General features: G+C 33.0%; 2 protein-coding genes across 4 annotated transcripts; both read right to left on the reverse strand.

Annotated features, from left to right (window-relative positions):
* Window positions 1-429: 429 nt before the first annotated feature.
* On the reverse strand, window positions 430-21,250 carry LOC128176779 (uncharacterized). 3 transcript variants are annotated; one of them, XM_052843312.1, is made up of 16 exons: window positions 21,176-21,250; window positions 19,384-19,447; window positions 12,773-12,895; window positions 12,571-12,684; window positions 12,162-12,239; window positions 11,862-11,989; window positions 11,553-11,639; window positions 6,272-6,364; window positions 6,071-6,184; window positions 5,463-5,667; window positions 5,225-5,368; window positions 3,648-3,733; window positions 2,395-2,465; window positions 2,198-2,295; window positions 1,303-2,014; window positions 431-1,176 (listed from the first exon to the last, which is right to left on the reverse strand). In XM_052843312.1, exons 1-16 carry the CDS (start codon window positions 21,179-21,181, stop codon window positions 1,089-1,091), a joined length of 2,211 nt encoding a protein of 736 aa, XP_052699272.1. In that variant the 5' UTR covers window positions 21,182-21,250; the 3' UTR covers window positions 431-1,088. The 3 variants fall into 3 exon arrangements, with proteins under 3 accessions (XP_052699273.1, XP_052699272.1, XP_052699275.1); XM_052843315.1 differs by lacking the exon at window positions 21,176-21,250 and adding an exon at window positions 20,315-20,718; XM_052843313.1 differs by lacking the exon at window positions 6,272-6,364 and having other exon boundaries at window positions 430-1,176.
* LOC128176781 (uncharacterized) lies at window positions 6,515-10,466 on the reverse strand. Its single transcript, XM_052843316.1, has 5 exons — window positions 9,269-10,466; window positions 8,690-8,964; window positions 8,156-8,305; window positions 7,863-8,031; window positions 6,515-7,727 (listed from the first exon to the last, which is right to left on the reverse strand). Exons 1-5 carry the CDS (start codon window positions 10,117-10,119, stop codon window positions 7,121-7,123), a joined length of 2,052 nt encoding a protein of 683 aa, XP_052699276.1. The 5' UTR covers window positions 10,120-10,466; the 3' UTR covers window positions 6,515-7,120.
* Window positions 21,251-22,521: the final 1,271 nt, after the last annotated feature.

Genomic DNA, 22,521 nt, shown 5'->3' on the forward strand with positions numbered 1-22,521 from the left:
AAAAGGAGGGATCAAGATATCAAAGTAAATTTTTAGCGGCTAAAGCATCATGGATGAAAAGAATAACAATTAAATGTAGTAAAACATATGATAGCTTGAATGACATGTTACACGTAATGGAAATATCCGTATTTGAAATTAACACAATGACAGATACCAGTAAAAAACTACGTTTGCCTGTTTTTTAATGTGAAGTCTTGTGTGCTTTTTATTTATGTAAAAAAGAAAAGAACTATCGTATTTTAAAAAGAGATGCAAAACACTTGTTATTTAGTTGTGAAATGGTGAAGAAAACATGGAAACGAGTAGAGACTTTTTGCGTCCGACAATAACATGGAAATCGATAATCCTAGGTTTTAATAAAGATAATAATATTCATATCTATATATATATATATATATATATATATATATATATATATATATATATATATATATATATATATATATATATATATTTTCTTGTTCCTTGGGTCCTGGGGACATCTTGAAACTTCAGAAATAAAAATAATCAACTTCTAAATCTTTTTGTTTGTAAAGTTTGACCCAACTCCCAATGACGACCTTGTTCGTTTGGGAGACTTTATAATCGCCCCGATTATAATTACATCTTGTTTTTTATCCCAAAATGTAACATAATTATATTTTCGGAATCCATTTTGATTATTGGATCATACTTTTCAGAATGTCAAGCACATCATGGTAAAACTTGTTTGTTTTCAGAAAATGTAAAAGAAGCTTACATATTGTAAAATTAAAAAAGTTAAAAATTATATTCAAAAATATTTTTAGAAGTAAACGTAATTTTTCAATGATTTCTTCAAAACTGCAGAAACAGGCACTTTGTAAAATGTCATAATGTAGTTTTTACTTCTCATAAAAGTCGCAATATCACAAACTTTTGTATTTCACTCACAACAGTTCAATTGTTTTATTTTGTTGTATGTATATATTTTTTCTCTCTCATCATATCAACATTGTTCATAAAATGAAAATGATTTTGATCGATGGCTTCCTTTCACACTCCATTATATATTTCGTGGCTTTGAATAATGTCCACCTCTCCTGTGTCCTTCTCTCAACACTCTTTTAAATCATCTGAATTTTCCTTCTGATTTCGTGTCTCTCCTTGGATTCTGTGTTGATCTGTATCATCTTTGATGCTACTATCCTGAAACTAATGAATCAATAGACCGTTATTTTACTATAATACATATTTTGAAAATCAAATTATTGGAATTTGTTCACATGAAACGTATTAAAGCTTTGACAGATCAGTTTTACCGAACAGATTTGTTCTTACATTTGTTCGTTGTATTCAACCACAACTGAAGCTGTAGGGCGTTGCAGAAGCCTCCGGTTAATTTGGCTGTTAACGCTCTCTGGATAATCGATCCATGTACCATTGCCATCTAACCACTGCCAGCTGTGATTGAGATCATCTGAACAATGTCGTGAATGTACAGAACGAGATACTGTATCATCTGTCGACCTTTCTTGTGCGGTCTTTGGAAAATCACCTTGTAACAAGTGCACGGCGTCATGTTGAGGACAAGAAGTCACATTGTTGTCAAAAACTGTGGACTTTCTTTTCAAGGGAATACATTTTCCTTTCGGCGATAGTACATTAAGAAATTCGTCTGGATTATCTAAAGCTTCGTCAACATCCCAACAAAAACCAGAATGCTCAGGTGCAGCTTTAAGATCGGACTTCGAGGTATCCGTCCCATTACCGGAAATACCTTTTAATGAGACATCACGTGGATGTTCAGAAACAGAGTCTGTCTGAATGTCATTATCATCAGTTTCGGAAAAATGGTCCTCGGCTCTCACATTTGACACGCTTTTTCTTTTACCACGCGAGTTTTGTTTAAGTAAACTTGACTTATCCACGTATGAAGTTGAATTGGCTTTAGTTCCCTTCAATTTTCTGGAATCTGACGGTAAATTAGAGTCTTTAGTAGATCCTCTTAACTTCGAATCTTTTGTTCCAGTTTCTTCAACGCTGTTTTTCCCTATAAATGGGAAATGTTTATATATAAACAAAACAAACATAACCAGTGCCAAAAACTGATCTCCAATGCTTACGAAGTAAAATTACATGTACGTAAAAGCAATTTGAAAAAGGTTCCAAGTTCTGACTAAAAAAAAAGTATGATTTCAACCCGCTCGATCATTTAAAACCCAAAGATACCAACCCTTTAAATCATTACATCTCTTTTCATCAGAATCGAAACACTGCGCCCCTCTCTGTTGTTCTCTTACAGCTTTCATAACCTCTGCAGAAAAAGGATCACTATAAAAGAGACAAACAATTTATCATTTGATTAAATAAGTTTGCAAAGAACTTGGAGTATTACTACACGGAAAGAAGGTATTCAGAGTGCCAACTAACCACACTTCAATGTCAAATTTCCCGTCGTATCCAAATCTATAATTGCTTCTCCTCCCACAAGGCCACCGAACCTGTTCAATGCATCAATATGTAAAATGATTTTTGAAAATTATTATGATTATCTTCCTCTTAGTTTTCAATTTACATTAAAATAGCATAGGTTTAATCATATTGCATTTTTTGGTAACTTTTTTTGAAGATTAATCAAGTAGCATATATAGTAAGAATTTATATTAAAAATATTGATGAGAAGAACTATTATAATGATTAAAAACAATTTACTCGTTAAATTTACAGTAATACTCGGTTATAGCGAAGTCCTAGGGACCTGTGGATATACTTTGTTATACAAGTATACGTAGTTCGTTATATCCATATAACGAATTCGTAATTAAAAAAACTATAGCGAATTCACTGTCTGCATGTTTTCTTTTACACGACTATAATTTTTGCTAAATGGGGCTTAAAACAAAAATACATTACGTTGATACCTTTAATAACCAGATTGTAATTTGAAAATTTATATGAAAATAAATTCATTCAAACTGTTACGTAAAATGTAAGTACAAACTTTTTAAACTGCAAAGAAATTCGTTATAAAAGTGTTGATTTTCGTTACTTTTTACCTCTACGGGACTCAAAATCAGTTCGCTATATCCGTAAATTCGATATATCCGAATTCGTTATAACCGTAAAATTTTGTAAAGATTTGTTATGAATTTATTTTACCGGGGACTCCAAAAAACTTCGCCATATCAAAGAATTCGCTATATCCGTGTTCGTACTAAACGAGTTTTACTGAATTGTGTTTTTTGGAAAGACAGTTAACAGTAAGCACTTGATGGAATTTTATTCTGCTAGATCTATAATCCTGTTGTTGACAGGGCAAAAACTATAATAGTGAGTATGATATTCAATGAACATTCTCTACAATTCATATTTGTGTATAATAGCAAAACAGTGCAATTCGCTGAACTTAAACTCTGAAGGTCTAATATTGTCTCGATCTGTTTTTTTTTTTCACAAAGAAACTCTTCTGTATTCACTCTTATAATCATTTGTTTGATACTACTAATTATGAGGAAACGCTTTTCTTACGGAAGTTTGGTTAACTCTTTGGTTTTAAAGTTAATGTCGATAGAAAAAAGTGATAGAAAACGTGATCAGAAACGCACATACCAAACTTCGGTTCAGGAAAACTTATATTTCCTTTACATGACAAAAAACATATTTTGATTGCAGACATATCTTACGTAAACAGTTGCATCATCCTTTATTCTGTAAACAGACCCAATTGATCCTATTCCGCCATCTTGATCTTCCCATTTCCAGTCTGGACCTTAAATAATGACACAAAAGTACAAACCCTGCATTTCGTTACAATGTCTAAAACAATAGTAGTTCTTTTTCAATACAGCATAGTGCCATAAATGAGTCAACTTTTTTAATGGCTGCCATTGTTTTTAAATAAAGTCAGCTTACCTGAATTCGCTGCCAGTCCTCCAAATGAACTCTAATCACTCTAATATTTTGTAATGTCGCCTTTCTGAATCAGTACTTCTCTACATCTTCTTGGTAGACTTGTGTACAATTTTTTAATGTAAAATAATGGAATTTCTTTCCAAGCCTTAGTTAACTGTGTTTTTAGGTCATTTACATTTCGGATCAGATAAAGTCTATTTTTTATTTTGTTTTTCATTAATAGCCAAACATTTTCGATTGGACTCAGGTCAGGAGATTGGGGAGGCCAGCTTATCTGTGGTATTCTGTTCTGATGTTTCCAATTTTCAGATTCATTGGACCGATGACATGGGGCATTGTCATCTTGAAAGGACCATGTATTGTTGCCAAAATGTTTGACAACAACCTGTCAAATATTGTCATCAAGTGTTTGAATATATTTCTGAGAGTTCATATTTTCATTTACAAATGCTAAACTTCCTACCCCATAGTATGTTATACATCCCCATACCATTATTTTTATAGTAGCAGACGACATTGGTGCAAAATGGCCCAAACACTCGGGTCTCCATTTTTCCGACGACTTTCTCCAGACTTTAAATTTTCCGTCAGGTTTAATAACAACCATCATTTCATCTGTAAACATCACCTTCTTCCACTGGTTATTAACAGTCCACTGCAACTTTCCTCGGCACCAAGCTATGCGTTTCTTTTTGTTTACGTTCCGAATTCCAATGGACTTACTCGAAGACCTCCTTGTATATCCCAGCGAGTGGAGTGTTCTGTGCGACGAGAAACTTTAATAGGTGTACTGTTATTAAAATCAGCAGTAATATCTTTCAAAGTTGTCCTACGAGCATTTTTTACTAGCCTGGAAAGTGTCCGTTCTCCTCTGACAGTTACGAATCTGGGTCTTCCCTTTCGCGGCCTGTTTTCTACATTTCCACGTTCCCTCCAACGCTTTAAAAACTTTGAAATTGTAGATTTGTTTATGTTTAAACTTTCAGATATTTCTGACGCCCTGTGTCCCTTTCTATAAGTTGTATGATCACTTTTTAGTGTCGTCTGACATTTCATTACCGTGTTTTGCCATTTTGTAAACAAGCGGGAAGTGTAATAATAAAATTGAAATCGATACGGAAAATTCCGGAAATAAAAGTTCGTAAGTGTTACTCCCCTTAGATCATAAAATAGATAAGTGTGACATCGTTTTATTGTCTAAAATGTAACTTCGAAGTTCTGAGGCGACGCTAATAATTGCGCGCCATTAAAAAAGTTGACTCATTTATGGCACTATGCTGTATATATTTTATGAGACTGTTTGCACATACAGTTAATGATTTTGCAGTGAATGATTATGAACACTTACCTCGCTTAACATAACAACCAACTGCTGGAAATCCGTCTTCAGGTATTCTGGGTTCATCACAAGCAACAATATTGTATATACCACCGTGTCCATGACTATATTGACTACGAATTCCAGTATCCCATTCCACATAAACCTTTCCAGCTATTCAATTAAATACCGGTGTACTATCAAATACATTTTTATGTATCCGCTGTTTTTCAGTACAAATGTGAAGGTCATTTATCTTAAAAACTACCTGGCTCCCCGTGTCCTATAATTGTCCCGACACCCTCGCTATCCTGGTTCTCAAACGTCCAGTGGGGACCACGTCGTACCCTTGTACCAAGCTTAGGTATCATGTCATATTTCTCTTTGTAAACCTCATCTTCTGGGTCTTCTTCTGCCTTCTCCTGATCCACTATGATCTTGGCTCTGTTGTTCAATAACTCACGTATTGTATCCTTGTATAAAATATCCCAAGAAAACTATCTCACAAACAAGTATGATATATATATAACTTTTATTTTTTGAATCCCGTATATAGTCTAAATGATACACCCTCTTCTTAGAGCAATGTTTTTATTTGCAAATAACAAATAACATAGATTAACTACAAGTATCTATCCAAGGAAAGTGTATTTAGTGGACAAATTCTATTTCCTATATTTGTAAACTTTAACATTCAGAAATAAGTTGGAAAGGAACATATAATAAACATGTATATTTGAAATATTGTAGAAAAGCCTGTTTATATGAAAATTTTAGGAATACGAATGATGCTGCACTGACAAGCTAAGTACTAGTATCACATGTACAACTAATTAACCACGTGTTCTCGGCTGATTGAATATCAAAAACACGTACTAAATCCTCCTCTTCACATGAATTCCATGACATTGCTGAAACAACTACAACTTGTAAGACTTCTCTATCAACCACGGTTTTGTTCGTCATTTTGTAAGCGATGTCTGCTCCTATCTGTATAAATATAAACATGGAAATATAAAGCAGCACATTGCTGTAAGTTAAAGAAGAAACAACAAGATAGTACTAATAATAAATTACATAATGCATTGCACATTTTCCAAACCATCTCGCTCTGTGAATATCCAAAACTCTCCCACCTTTCGATCTCATTGATATTGTGTGTAGCAAACTCTACAATTAAAAGTTATCCAAATTTAAGAAGCTATAATGTCATATCTTTTGCCTTTGTTCTTACTTTAACATATCACGTGACTATCATTGCAATGATGCTTTGATGTGCTAACTGAATTATGACGTCATAATTGATTTGAATGTATATGTGATAAGCCACCAGAAAACCAGGTTTATTGAGTTTTTCCAACAAATTGAGATTTTTGCATTTTTATGTTGCTTTGGTATAAATAAATAAAAATACCAAATATTAGAATTCATCTCCTTTTATTTCAGGAGCTATGACGCTGCAAAAATGAGACATGTTTTAAGCAATTTCTCACAATGCATTGAAAATTGGAAGAAAAGTCAAATATGAAAAAGTAATCTAGAAGATAAATACAAAGTTATTAAATAGTAAAAAAAAAAAGATTTATTCATTTAAAATGTTTTGTGATCAAAATTGAATATAATGGCATCATTTTCTATCGAAGTTTAGTGCAAAAAGGTCATGATTTGAGAAGTTGTACATTAGCTTTTTACATGTAATATATTTGTCTAAAAATAGAACTTTACGGCTTATCATTTTGAAACATCACACAATTATTCCTATCTAATTAAGGTAATACTAGTAATTAACAAATAATTTTACCTAAACACTACATACATGTACAAATAATTTCAAATACTGCAATTTATATAATATATGTATTATATTATACATAAATATGTATATTATGACACTGCACATTACAGTACACAATACACCTTAAAATTTCACATCTCAGGAGAGGCAAACTGCTTTGGACATTTTCTTTTCTCTGGGTCTATTTTGACACGAGGTTTTGGACACACAGGCTTAGGGCAAGACTGTAGACTATCTGAAGTATCCCTGCAGAATGGTCTGATTTCATCATAAAGATACCACTGTCTGGCAGCATCAAGACCCTTGGGTGTAATCACGGATGGCAGGGTGTCAACATTAGGTAGTTGCTGTCCTTTCTTCAAAATGTTGATGGGTTTCTCTGCAGAGCTACGATAAGCCTTGACAAACACAACTCCTGGACTTTCTTCAGACATTCTGAAATGGTGAAATTTAGAGATGGATGGTAGTTTCTTGAAGAAAGCTTCAAAGAAACTCGTCCAGTCGTAGAAGGAGACCGGCTTCTCAGCATCGTTGATGAGCTGGGGTATGTTGTGGCCATTTCTTGAGGAGCGCCTCACTGATTCTGCTACCTCATCAAGAGTTTCTGCTGTAGAATGTCTCCACTTCATCTTCCAGAGGCCAAAATGCCAGTCTGGACTAAATTTTGTATGTCCAGCTTCCATCAAGGAAAACTCTATGCTGCGATGACGACCTGTCATTATCCTCCACATGCCATATCTGAGAATATCAAGACATAAACATTAACATGTGATATATACAAATACTATAAACATGTACAATCTATAAGTTTGTTCACAGATCTACTTTAAAACATATGACACTCTTTATGTAAGGAACATTTGAACTTTTTACCTAATCATTGTGTTGTTTTTGTTTTGTCCGGCACAATTGTCCATCTGCAGCACAGCATCCTTCTCTCCATATCCCCAATGCTCAAAGAAGTGATGTAATAGGCTCACCACAGTATTGGCTCCCTTGCCTACCTCCTCAGCCTCATCCACCAGATAGAATACTTGCTCACCTATAGTAAAAGTGAAATCATTGATTTACTCGCATATTCTTTTCAATATATTTTTACAACCCAAATAAAAGAAATTTACAAATTAGACTTGATTAAGCTTGATTGTTAATGATAAAACATGTACCTGCTCCCTCTGCACACACACCAAAGGCTTGGCACTTTCTGGGGGTTTTGAAGAACAGAGGCCCCACCTCTTGTGCATGATGAGGATAGTGAATCTGCTGAGCAAAGTCAAAGCTGTACATCTGAGTCATGTCCATTGTACATACTTGTCCTAAAATAAATAAAATTTTGAATGACTATGTAACCTCTAAAATACTTATTACAATGTACATGTACTATTTCAAACTATATAAATCACTCACCAATACTTATGAAATGCATTTACAAATTTCAAGCCTGAATTTATGCAACATATTGCTCACAAAGATTGTTGTTGCTGAGTAGTTCTCGTGCAACTATCCATGACCATTTACGATATCTTGAATTTTGTACATTAATTACTTGGTGTAGACTATCATCTTCAATCAGGAGTGAGTAATAAATAATAATATTAATTTGACTGTATGCATGGAACCAATTTATGAAAACATTTATTTACCTTTACCAAACACAATTAAATTGTGTATGTGATGAAAGAAATCAAGAAGAAACTTACCTCTTTCAGTTTGATTTAAGTCATGTGTTTGAAACAGTTCTTTGGACAGTAGACACCTTTCTCTGTAGTATTCTCTCTGTTGCTTGGCTTTGTCCAGGTGACACATGTACTCATCCAGCATGGTTTTCTTTTCCTCTTCTGACAGGTTCCCTGCATTACTGATGTTATGAACATATCTCTGGCATTTGGGACACAGATCAGTAGCTGGCTTCATAATCAGGATGTGTGGTGTTTGTTCCAACCAAACTTTCTTGAACTCAGATAAGCTCACTTGTCTGTCATTTAAAAGAAACCTAATTATGCATAGTTTTGAAGACTACCATGAAATTTTCAATTTCATGTTTTCAAAAAATACAAAACTTTCTGGACATGTACACTATTAATCAAATATGTATATCATTAGTACCGGTAATTATTAGGAATGTTAATTCTTTTAAAGTACATCATGTGCACCATGTATTATAACACACTCTAAAATGCTCAACAGACCCACAAAATATGCACTACATTATTTGGTTGTTATTCAGCATGAGTACATCAATAACTTTGACTATTTTATTAAAACAGAATCACACATACCTATAATTAAGCATTGTCGCTGCTTGGTTATAAAGTTCCCAAATATCAGACTTTGTCTTGTCAGAGGGAAGCAACAACAGGACTTTGTCACCAAGGGTTGAGTAGTTTGGCTGTCTGCCTGGCAGTGGGAGTCCGTTCTTCAATGTATATTCTTTCAAGAACTGAGATATACGCTGAACATCTGTGAGGCTGAGTGCATGTTTAGGGGTTTTCCCAGTGTTTCCATGAATCCTAGGTTTTAGGCCATCTTTATCCAGAGATGCAGCTATGCTGTTAAGCTTGAATTTCCCTATGCCATGGCAAAAAAGAAAAGTATCTCGACATACTTGCTGACCAGCAAAATAGTACTTTTGTGCTACTCTTTCTCTCTCTTTTGTTTTTTGCTTTTTACTTGTAGACTGGGGCCAGTATGTACTAGATTTCCTGTGTGCGGCAAGTTGAACTTTCACTGTTAAATCTAATTCCTCACCTGACATTTCCTGACACTGTTGTCTGTATTCTAGCAAGTGGTCGAATTCGATTTTTGTACTACATGGGGAACCATACAATTTACTGCAACCGCATGTTTTTGTTTTGAATACACCGACAAAATTAACTTCGTCTTGGTCGACAGTTCTGTATTCGAATTCGTGTTGATAATCTGAATTACATGTAGAATCTGAATAATTACCGACACTGATGTCTGTAGTCTCACTGTCCTCTTCCTCGTCTTCGGACGATGACAATGGCACAAACTCGGTATGATTTCCGAAGTATAAATCATTCAAAGATGTGATTTCATCGATGAAAGGTTCATCTTGGTGACAAATTATTTCGTCGGGCACTTCACTTGCTCTGCTTGACTGGCTCATAATGAATATTTTATCATTCTCCTCTACTTCAGCGTAGCTGTCAATGTTCGTCTGCGGGACTTCCCGCCGATTGTTTATATTGGTTATACTTTCGTTTTTACTACGTCCGATAACTCCGACAAGAAAATACGGGATGTCATTCGTGTATAAAATTGTTTTTCTTATATTGTATAGACCTAAATGTTTTACACGACGTTTTTCCCCAAAAACTTTAATTATGATTGAATTTGACTAATGAGCATTAATTTTGTCAAGGACCATGGAAAAACCCGGAATACTTGTAACGTTACAATTTGGCTATCAATCGATACACAGTAAATAAATATATCAAAAGTTACATTACTATATTGTCGTAAAATTCAATTTTCACAGATTTAAAATTGACTTTATTTTATTCATAATTAGTTTATTGATTAAAATCGACGTAGTTATGTATGGAAATCATTTCAAAAATGTACAAAACGATTATGGGAAATGTGTCATTCTTTTTTCGTTATAAAAAACGCGACATTATTGACGTTGTGTTTCAGCGCCGTTTTCTCGATTATGACGTAAACTCAACAAGCCTGGTTTTGTCGTGCACGTGGCGACTCACATATTGTTATGATGTCAATTATTCATTATGACGTCATACAGGATCTTTTCCCCGTACTAAACGGCTACAAAGAAGTCATTGTCAAAACATATGAGCTGGTGGCAATTTACCATTTTTAATTTTAGAAATGTAAATGTGCAAAATCATTAGCGCTAAATGTAATCAGATATATATTCTGATAATTATCTGTTCAAGTTAATTGACGAATCTAAATAATGCATTACTTTTTTGATGGTTCCAAACAGAATTTGTCACGAAAGGTTATAATACAAAAAAGGGGTAGGGGTGATTCCTATTGTTTTATCGCTCTTAAATGTCACGAAAGTTGCCATGAAAAATTTATAAGTTATGAAACACATGCTAAGGTTCATGTATGTAATTTTTTAAACAAAATTCATTGACAATTTTTAATGTGCAATCACATTTTTTTTTTCAAATCTAGAATCAAAAATATCATTTGAAGTGCTGCTTTCAGCAATATATTGATAAAATTATGATAATGCTATGTGAAAAAGCCCATGTTGTAAACAATTTTGAAATCTGTTTTCGTTCTCAAAATTAATGAATATGATTTGCAAATAAATTCCATTAAATAAGATAATTATTGCGGAAAATTGAAATAGTTAAAGAAACCCTCATAATGCCAGAATAAGGGGATAATTCCTATCACAATATCTCCCTTGAAAGGTAAGAAAGAAGTCATGAAAATGATATATTTTGTTGTGGACAGCTTTATGTAAATGTGTTAAAAAAATTCATTGACAAATAATTTTGCACTGCAACCCCCTGTTCCCCTTTTGTCCATTTATGTTTGCAATGAAAGCTTTATACTACATACGTAATTAGGATTATCACCGACTGGAAAACAAAATATTGGATGCACTCTTCCGATCTGATGTGTTGCACCGAACAAATGCGCTAGCATCTGAAAGAAAAAAAAAATAAATTCTACACTTATGAATATACATGTACATGTATATATGTAAAATTCATGGATAAACAGCTGTTTTTAGATCAAATGTCTGATATACATTAAACCACGCAGGTAGAACCAAATCTATGGAAGGTAAATATCTGTTTTCAGTAAACAGATAAAGCAAACATTATCAAAAGGTTAAATTGTTATGCAGATGGTGTTATTGCATACTGAGTCACTAGGGTGTCGATTTGCTTTGTCTTCCCTGGCACCTTCCTCTGCAAAATTTGTGAATCTACCGTCTGTAAACACGACCACCCTTGGCGGTACAAGATATTCTCCTATTTTCTGCGTGTGAGCTAAAAAAAACACCCTACTTTTTACGCTATGCTCTAACAATTTTAAACAAATGTTCATCCTAAAATCCACAACTTTACATATAGTATTCATTACCCGAGTTTTTAACATAATTAAGTATATCAAATATAAGCATATTCAATAAATTAACAGTATTTCGCAAATGCGCAATACCTGATCCTTCGTACAGACCGCCAAGAGACAGTAAAAAGGCCGCTGTGAGTGGAGAGGGTCCTCTGGGCTCAAGGTCCTCTAAATCATTAATTGTCATGAGCTAAATCATTCATCCTTTCCATACAGTAAATCTGATGTTTTCTATTTACTATAAACCAACTGTTATTCGCGTGCGATGTTTGCGAGAGCCTCGATATGGGAATTTTTTTCGCTGCGAACATGTTTTTGTCGTATTGTTGTTAAAACAAAATGGATGTTGATAAGACTTGCTCGCGATAATAAATTGTCGCGAGCCAATTATCTATAGCAAAACGCGAAATAGAGTCGCCGCGAATAAAAACTGGTTTACAGTCTATAAGATGAGAAATAGAAATATTTGTCTCATTCAAGGAAGCGAAGCTATACACACCAACACTTTGTTTTATTGCAGCATATTGGTTGGAGTAATGATGAAGAAATTTGGTTTCTTCTCCAAAAACAATGACAGCTACGTTTTCATCTAACTCTGGATGGTTTAAACATTCTAAAAGTTGATTCGTAGTATTTTAATACTGTGAATGTAGCATTAGAAAATAAAAATACTTTTTACTTTTAATATACCAGTGACAAACCATTTAAAATATCTGAGACTCCTCTTTTCAAACTTCTAATTCCTTCTCCTCGCATACTTTCAGAAAAGTCTAAGATTAACAGAACACATGTTCCCCTTCCTTGTTGATATCGCAGAGATATGTCTGTAATGAGAATTTTTAGTGCCTATTCACTATCAGGAAAACAGAATGTTATTTAACGTATATGTTGTTTAGATAGAATGAAAAGTTTGACCTCAATTTCATATTCGAAAAATACGATATATGTATTTGTCCTGAACTGAAATGTTCATTGGGGCTGCTTGGTCCGATATTTTGGTTTTTACAGTATCAAATAATTTTCCATACAAACCAATTGTCTGAGAAAGTTATGGACTTTCTCCTATTTCACCAGCGGAATCGGTCCCCTTTTAAAGTTAGAAATATTAAAAGTAAAAATAATTTCTTTATGGGCAAACGAAAAAAACAAACAAATATAAATCATGGGTATGTTTAGAAAAAGGAACCGTTTGGTTTCGTAATCCGAATGATTGGGTTTATTCAACCCGCATGTTATGCATCGATTGTAAAGAAAGCAAACTTCAGAAATAGTAGAGTATAGATGAATACAGGTTTATTTTTAATTTATCCGAACATTATGACATTTATTTATAGCGATGTCAAAGTTATAATACAACAATACCGGTCTCGACGTCATGGGCGAATTTAACACGAGGCGATATAGCGCGCATCATGGAAAATATGCCAACAGAGCAGTTGCTATTCATAACGCCATGTTCACTAAATAACGCTGTTTATTACTTATATTTGCATTTTACCACTCGCAAATACCCTGTATTAGTCTAGACCTTGACTTCTAGCTATTGCATCAAAATTAATCATTCAGACTGTAATGTATCTTTTTAATTCACATAGATTTGTTAACAGAATCAATGATATGCTATAACAGTAATTCTTTTAAAATGTTATTATAAGACAGGTTTTTTAGGTAGCTCGCGGGTTTACCTGCTTGTGAGAAAACCTACCTTGAAAATTTGTCCATGTGATCTATAGGTTTTATAGTTTAAATTCTGAAATTTATTTAAGATTCGTCTGCGCGGTAAAAATGTTATCGTGTTTCAAATACAGTGTCATTAATAAAATCAAGCAACGCCATTTCAATGAAATATATAGTAAAATGCACATGTTAAGCGAGAAACGCATTACAAATATATGCTCCACACTTTTAAACGATTCAGACGAAATTAATCATACTCAACACAAAAACAGAGGAGATAATTATGAATCAATTCATAAAAAAATATCAGTATGTGTTCTCGGCCAATTTTTGGCAAAAAAACTTTAAAGATTTAAAAGATTTTTCAAACCCTTATATTTTCATTACAACGTTAGCCTGACGTCATCATTTCCTTACTTCTTAGAACACCAAAATTGAAATGCATTTATTGACAAGACTAGCTGTTTTACACATTTTAGAACATGTAATTAATGCTTATTAGACATTATTGTGAATGTAATTTAAAAATGCAATTAATGTAAGGCTGTAAAGATACAGAAAATTGCTATTTTTGTTTTTATGAAACTCTGAGTCAATCAATGCAAAAATAAAATGCCAGGCAACTACTGACATTATAAGTAAGTAATCGAATAAAACAGTTATCTCAAGCCAAAAGAAATTTAAGAATTTAATCGGTAGTACAGATTACGGAAGTTATAATTGTAAAAAAAAAAAGCGAAGTTAATGCATACATTCTATTTTAAAACATGACTTTAAATGGAAGAGTTCTAACGCACACTCATTCTTTATCTTTATATAACAAAATGTGACAATGTATGTGACATTTTTAAATTTTCAGCACTTGATATTATAAATCTTTGTATAAACAGTCATAAACCGCATATAAGCTTTTTAAAATATTTTCTTTTATACTTCTAAATATCTCATTTGTCATTTTAAAATAAAATTATGAGTTTACTATGACGGTCAACTCTTTACGTCGATTCCTATTGTGACGTCAGCAAACCCGCGAGCTACGTTAAATACATCAATTTTATGGAGTTGGAGAAAAACACATCATGTATATGACGTCACACCTTTATGACGTCATAGTATACACACGGAGCAATTGCTATTACAGAAAAATGATTGCAGTTCCTCCGTATGGACTTACAGTGGGAAAGAACAATGCATATGCAAATATAACGCGATATCCTTTGATGTCGTTTGTTTTGTTAAGGGACATGGTGACACACAAACCCATTGTTAAGCGATTATCGAATTTTTACACGTATTTTAATATGTTTTACGGTGCGACCGTTGGGGCGAGCACAGCATGTGATCAAACAATCAATTATAATAAATTAATAAAATAAAATTAACAACGTGAAATTTGAATGCCAAAAAATAAAACATACCTATTTTTCAGTAAATTTTCATTATTCATAGTTTATAAGATTTGTTATAATTTATTTATTTATATGTAGAACAGTAGTTTAATCTCAGATACAATGTTGTTAAATAATAAAGATTTTAATATATAAATATTCATTGCACTGCATCTCCTCTTTTAAAGTGATTGTGATTATGATTGATTGATTGATTTCCCCCTTTATTTTTGCAGTAGACATTTTTTCTTAAACTTACATATAAAACTTGACTCATCATAGAGCTCCCCCCATGCTAAATTTTTTTTCATTTTTGTCAATTTATACATAGAAAATCGACTTACCATGGATTTGCCCCTCCACTTTAAAAAAATAATTAATGTTTAATTTTATTTTTAATTTACGCTTAAAAATATTTGCTTATCATGTTAAAAGAACATGGTGTTGCCCCCCCCCCCCCCCCCCCGCATGTAATAAATGGAAGTGAAAATAAAGAAACCATTGAAATGCTAAAGAGCTGAAGGATTAGAATTTTCATGATTTATTTTTCTTTTTGCTTGCAAAGATTTTTTGGATGAGGCTGCCATCCACCCACCCACCCCCTTTAAAAAAAGGCGCTGCTACGTATAACGTTACGTTTCAGGAAATTACCGTAATTATAGTGAATAAAATATTTGTGAGCATTCATCCAAATTAGTGCAATTTACAACTGTTTCCTGTATCTGAAGTAATGTCCTTATTCGTCAGCTGTTCTTTATCTTAGCCTTTGCAAGATTTTGAAAGGATTTTGGTAATTTCAGCAGATTTACAATAACTTCAATTAGAGTAATTTCCCCTTATCAGTGCTTATTGTGACGTCAAAGCTGACGTTGGTTAAGTGTCGTCTTACTCTTTAAAACTCCCCTGAGAAATAAAAGTATGCGAAGTATACTGTTTTATTTACTTAAAAAGCATGATGTTCTTAAAATTACACATCTTATAAGCTTTTCAAAGGATTTACTTTGATTCTCGGGAGAACGTGATGTTGGAACGTGAGGTTGGAAACCATTGGTACTATGAATTGTGGGTCAAAATTTACTGACTCCGAAAAAATATATCGGATCAATGTGTAAACGTTTGTGACGTCACACGATTATTTTTGATTGAAAGTGTACTGAGTTGAACTTTAGAGGTAACATTGACTGTATGTCGCTTACATCGTTATTGTTTTTACTGTCTAAATTTGTCTTGCTGATTCTCGTGTGAGTGTGAAGTGATAAACATTGCCATGATTACAGGGAACTACTGGGACGATTAAAACGATGCATTACTGGTCCGATTTACTGACGCCAAAAAAATCCGTTGAATGAATGTGCAACTAGTCCGAATTTTCTATTCACACACGCCTTGCCGGTAGAGCTCGCTTCGCGCCGGCGCTGCGCGCCGGCGAGCTGCGCTCGCTATAAATCATATGAAAAAATGAACTTTTGAAAAATCACGGTTTCCAAAACAAATAAATCAAATTAAAAAGAGAAAAAACAAAATTACGCGTTGGGCCAACACCAAACTATTGAGTTTTCCTTCCGCTTCATACTAGTAGCCACGCAAGCGCAGGGGAATTTAAATACAGCAGCAGTGCATACATCATGAGCCTGAAACCTCTCATTGAAACATGATGTCTTTAAGATCAATATTTTCATTAAGATGCATTCTCTTTAAATGCATGTTTCTTACCACAGACATCGAAAAGCTTCAAATTCAAATTCTTCTTTCAGTGTGTCAATCCCAGTGTAACTATTTTTAGACAGAAATCGCAATCACGTGAAACTAAACCAATGTCCAAAACAACTCGGTTTGTTTACAATTGTGTGCAGTTTCCGGATGAGTTTTGATGAACTGTAAATTGAGAGGTGATGACTTATGATGCATGAAACCTCCGTATGATGACATTTTGAGCAGCACTTTTTATTTCCATTGTCATAATCAAAAAGTAAAACATCTATTTTGAGTCATCGTGCCACTTTAAAGGTATATGTGGCGTATTTGGAGTAAAATCTTTGACACGAGTTTGAGTAAAAATATACTTCTAATAATAATAATGCTTCTTATAATTAGACGTTTCACAAACTCTAGACGCATAAAACATGTTCTGTCTTTAGTTATTTGTCTTAAACTTTGCTACACATCTTATGAATATTAATGTGATTCGCCATTTATTACGCCACTGCGCATGAGTGCGGGAAACCTAACATTGAAATTAACAGTTTGTTTACAAATTAAAATAACGTTTTTCATACCTTAAATTAGATAATTCCTATATCAGATGGTACTCGAAGCATTATTATTCCGATATTCATTAATGTAGTACGATAAAAATTGTAAATTATGTGTAACACGATTTTAGCATCATCGACACGGTAAATGGAGTAAATATCCCCTCTCCCTGAGAGATGCATGTACTGAGAGTGTTTATTCATTCTTTATTCAAAAACTCCTTTAAACAAAAATCCACTTGTAGTTTATAACTTAGTAAATACACGGAACACATGGAGCACGAACCTGACTAGCAAAACCCGTACAGCTTCATGATGGAAACTTAAGATTAATTTGGCTGTAAAAGTCCATCAACCTACATGGTCTCCGATGACAGCTAGTCTTCCCTTTGTTGCTATCCTTGTCAGTCTGTTTCTTTTTTCTTTCATTCCCAAATCTATCAAACTTGGCGGTATACCTATCTTTCACGTCGTCGCCATTGTTGTTGATAGACCGAGATGGATGTCACTTGACCCATTTAAGGCGCGGTTATTCAAATCTTTTGTATTTTTTTTTACTGTGCCGGTAAACAAATATTTTTTTTTATTTCTTGTATCTTCATTATGCAATTGACTTATAAAGCGTAATTTTTGTGAAAGTCCTATCTTTAAAAAGACAGTACGGCGCATCTGATCAAAAAACCGACTTGAAAAAAAAATTCCGATCGGGTTCGGTATTTTTGTACAACTCATGAATGTATAAAATTTGAGAAAATTATAAGTTCTCCATGAAATAAAGATAATTATTTCATTAAAATTATTAATTACGTATAACCCATACATATTTACATAGCAACGTGTTACGGGGTTCAGCCTGATATACTATTACGCATGCGTATTTACTGTAAACAAAACACATGCAGGGCTCGCGAAGATTATCCTATACATCTTTTCTACTTCTCCCAGATAATAATTGTTCAATGATTTTAAAATAACCACAGTCATTATTTTGTAAGCATTTATTTTGCGTGTTTATCATATGAGTTGCTACAACCTCTATTCATTTTGTGTAAATGAGGCCCCTTGAGGGGTTATTTGACATATTTATGTCTGTTCAATTTAATATGAACCGAAATTGGTAAACCATTAATAATTATTGAGAAAGCGATGATGTGTTCCGTTTAGAGAGCCCCTTTAACCTCGTATACCATGATGACCGTAGTCGGACGAAGATCTTGTAGTTTTCATCACGTGTCAGTTACTGTCAATCAAAGTCCACGTGATACAAAAAAACGATATATAAGATTATTCCGGTTTGTACGACTCTTAAGTTTCCAGAAGCTCATAATTACGTTAATTAGGTATGTGAAAGGGATTTTTATGTATATCAACTATTACAATCAACGTTATTTCTTATTTCCTAACGATACAATAGGTAAATCTGAAGTAACTGTGGTTTCATCAATATTCGTTGAATACCAATTTTCGTGGATTTCGTTTTTAAGTTGAACCACGAAATTAAATGTTCATTAAAGTGCAATTTCTATAAACATTTTGTATTGATAGGGTCATTGGCCTCGAATTTACGTATCCCTGAAACTGTGAGTTTCACTTTATCCACGAAAATTGATACCCTTGAATATTAATGAAACCACAAAATTCACTCGTGTTTTCAGCTGTACTGTCTCTTTAAGTAAAGAAATGAACAATTAATCAGATCTTATTACTGTTATTCACTAAAAATACGCCCCTCTGTCTGTCTGTCTGTGTCTGTCTCTCTGTCCCCGTTTGTCTGTCTGTCTGTCTGTCTCTCTCTCTCTCTCTCTCTCTCTCTCTCTCTCTCTCTCTCTTAAACCAGGCAAACATATTTGCATTCAATCAAGCAATCAATCATTCATTTAAAATCATCATTAATAATGTATGATACGTAATATTTAAAATTAAAAAAAAACCTTCAAAAAATTTATTTGATATATTTTATATAATTCAAAGACATATATGTTGTGTATAACATACGTTTTTTGGCGTCAAATTTAGCCTGTGATAACCACCTTGATCTGCAGTCATTTTCCAAGAAATTCTAGAGTAAGACAAAATACTCTTTTTAATAAAATAAAATAAAAAAGATATATATCTTTTGATAATATCAAACGGTATGTACAAATATAACATTTTCTAAGCAACAAAGGGTGAACTGAATTTACGGAGAACAATATCATCGACATGTCTGCGGAACTATGCCTCCTTCTTGATGATAAACTGTTCGTCACCCCTTGTGGAAAATCTTATATGAATCATGGTGTGTAATATTTAAAGTTAAAATTAACGCCATCAAACTCTACGATGCATTATGCATCAGTAATAAAAAAAAGTGCATTCAAATAATTTTTTTCACAAACAAATGAATACTACATGTAGTTATAAAGTCTAGGATACGCCAGTACTGGTTTTAACTCCAAAAAATGATGTTTACTAGAAAAGCATACTATACTTAATCCTAACCTTTGAAGCCAACTAAACACAAATGTCGAATCAAGAGTTAATAAGCAAACCCGAGATGAATATCCTAATCAATATGAAAGTCACAAACGTGTTCCAATCCCTTCATCACACATTTCTACTTAAACAGGTTACTGAAAGAGTGTTGTATTGTCTCATCCGCTGATCATGACTCAAAAACAACTTCTCAGATTGTCAATGCTCTAAATTGTACCCTTATTGAGATTTGAATACTACTAACTTGAGTCAATAAATTAGTATGGTTACTTGTGAATTTGTGAGAGGGAATAGTTATATTATGATTTCATTACCAAATTAATCTGCAACTTCTTAATGTAAGAGATAATCTTGTTATTGTGGTAACTACATTTACCTCAAAAGAATTTTTAAAAAACCCAAAAAGATAACTTTCCGTATGAAAAATAAGTATGTTGCTAATAAGGCTTACACTTTTCTTTTGTGGTTAAGTTTGGCCCTTCGTTTTGCTCGGCTTCAAATGTAATGGTACTTGGAAAACATTTACAGACATATACTTCGTAATCACTTATCATATTATGAGCATTGTTCCTTCTCAAAGTAAGTCAAAGACTGCATTTAATTTGACTTTTCAAAGCACTTTATTGCATCTAAGCCTTGTTCGTGTCTCTGCAAACTGCGATGTCCGGTAGCGTTTAAATCCAGGGACAATTTTATGACTCCGAAGTAATGATTTTACAACTGTAACGTCAATGGCCTAGTGTGCCTTTCGCAACAAACCGAATGAGTTCATTCATCTAAGGGACACCAACGAGAAGTAAGGAGAGGTAAATGTACATTCATTTCACATACTGCATGAACGTTCATTCGACGATTGTTTCCTCTTTTGGAAACAAAACCCTCATATTTAAAGCGGTCATTTTTACGATTTTATGGCAATATAAATAAGTAATGTGATAAGTTTTAACAAAGGTACTGAGGGTGAAATAAAGTAAACATATAGGTAACACGTGGTTAAACTCTTTAAACCATTTTATTGTGTGGCTAATTTTATGACTCATATTAACACAGATATAACATGGTTTTAAGGTTATCCATCTTTGGAAAATCCTTGCCAGCAGACATTAAGATATGAAATTAAACTATAAAAGCTGCATTTTTCTGTATGATGTGGAATATAATTTAATAGTATTGATAATATTTACAGGGTATATTTCCTGAATTGACAATACAACACATGCACCGATGAGTTACATACCCAAAACTATCTGTATTTCACAAATTAGATTTATGTAATTGTCAAAAGTTTACATAATCTAACGGACCAACATACCTCCATGATGTCTGTTCATTTAATCATCCAAAACAAGGACGGAAATGCAGGCTGAGCTATGTATCATTAAGGAAGTGGATAAAAAAAATAGTACGAAACTTGTGCCGCATGTTTATTTCGTCAACATATTTACTGAAGCAAAAGGAAAAAATAAACTGAAATAAAGTGGAAAAATGATTTATAATGAACAATTCATGTATTAAATAGTTATGGAGATTTAACTGCACAAATATTGGAGAGCTGGCACAATGCTAATGATGAATAGTTATTGTTAGAAAAATACTGAAAATATGTAATACGATTTGATTCCTATATTAAGTTTCCAGGTTGTAACATAAATTTTAAAGATTTTCAGGTGTGTCTGGTAACAATTGAAGTGTGATTTTATTACAAAATGATGTTAGTGTTAGTGTCGGCTGACAATAATGAGTAATGAGTAATTAATTTTTGTACAGATTTTAACATGTCTTAAATGGAGAATTGTAAGGAATTGGAATGTTTGAAACATGCTAAAATATTTTTGTTGTAGGATTATTTAAACGACATAGGATATAACCGGACGTATGCAACGACACAAATCTTAGAATCTAAGAAAGAGAAACCATCCAAAAACTGATGTTAAATGATAGTATTTTTAAACGCCACATTTCTTGCGAATAAACATACATTAGTTAAATAAAAAAAATTAAAGGTCCTTTTAAATTTTATTCTCATTTATTTTAGTCGCTAAACATTCTTGGGCATTTTTTTTTGCACTTGGTCTTGTATCGAAAATAAATTTAATACACAAATTCTAATATTAGTTTGGGATTTTTATTCATATTGCAATTTATTCTAATGTTACTAGAATTAAAACTTAAACAGTTTACTTAACACAAAAATATGTATATCTAATAAAGGATACTGATAGAAATTCAAGGGGTGTCATTGAATGTCTTGACTGATCTATTGCTTGTAATTTTAAAATTGGTTATGATTTTGTAAGATAGAACATATGTAGTAAAGTTCTCCGATCTTCAGCCTCAAAGTATTTTTTCATCATAAAAATGTTTTCTGTCCTTCAATCCTTTTAAATGAAAAGAAATTAAAAAAAAGATTACTAATGGTATTCATGCATTTTACGAACTTTTTCCATTTTGCTTACGATGGATACAATAGAATTTACAAGTTTAGATCAAATAAGAAAAAAAACCCCGATTTTATCGATGAATAGGTGGCTTGAACCCTTTTACTTCTACGTAGCAGGTCTCCTTGCAACCACTTATTCAACCAGTGCGTTGAAAAACTAATATTAACAATAGAAGACAAATTAAGATTTTCTTTATAAAAGGCAGATTTATGATACG

Source organism: Crassostrea angulata, chromosome 3 (genome assembly GCF_025612915.1).
Source record: "Crassostrea angulata isolate pt1a10 chromosome 3, ASM2561291v2, whole genome shotgun sequence".
Classification (NCBI taxonomy): Eukaryota; Metazoa; Mollusca; class Bivalvia; order Ostreida; family Ostreidae; genus Magallana; species Magallana angulata.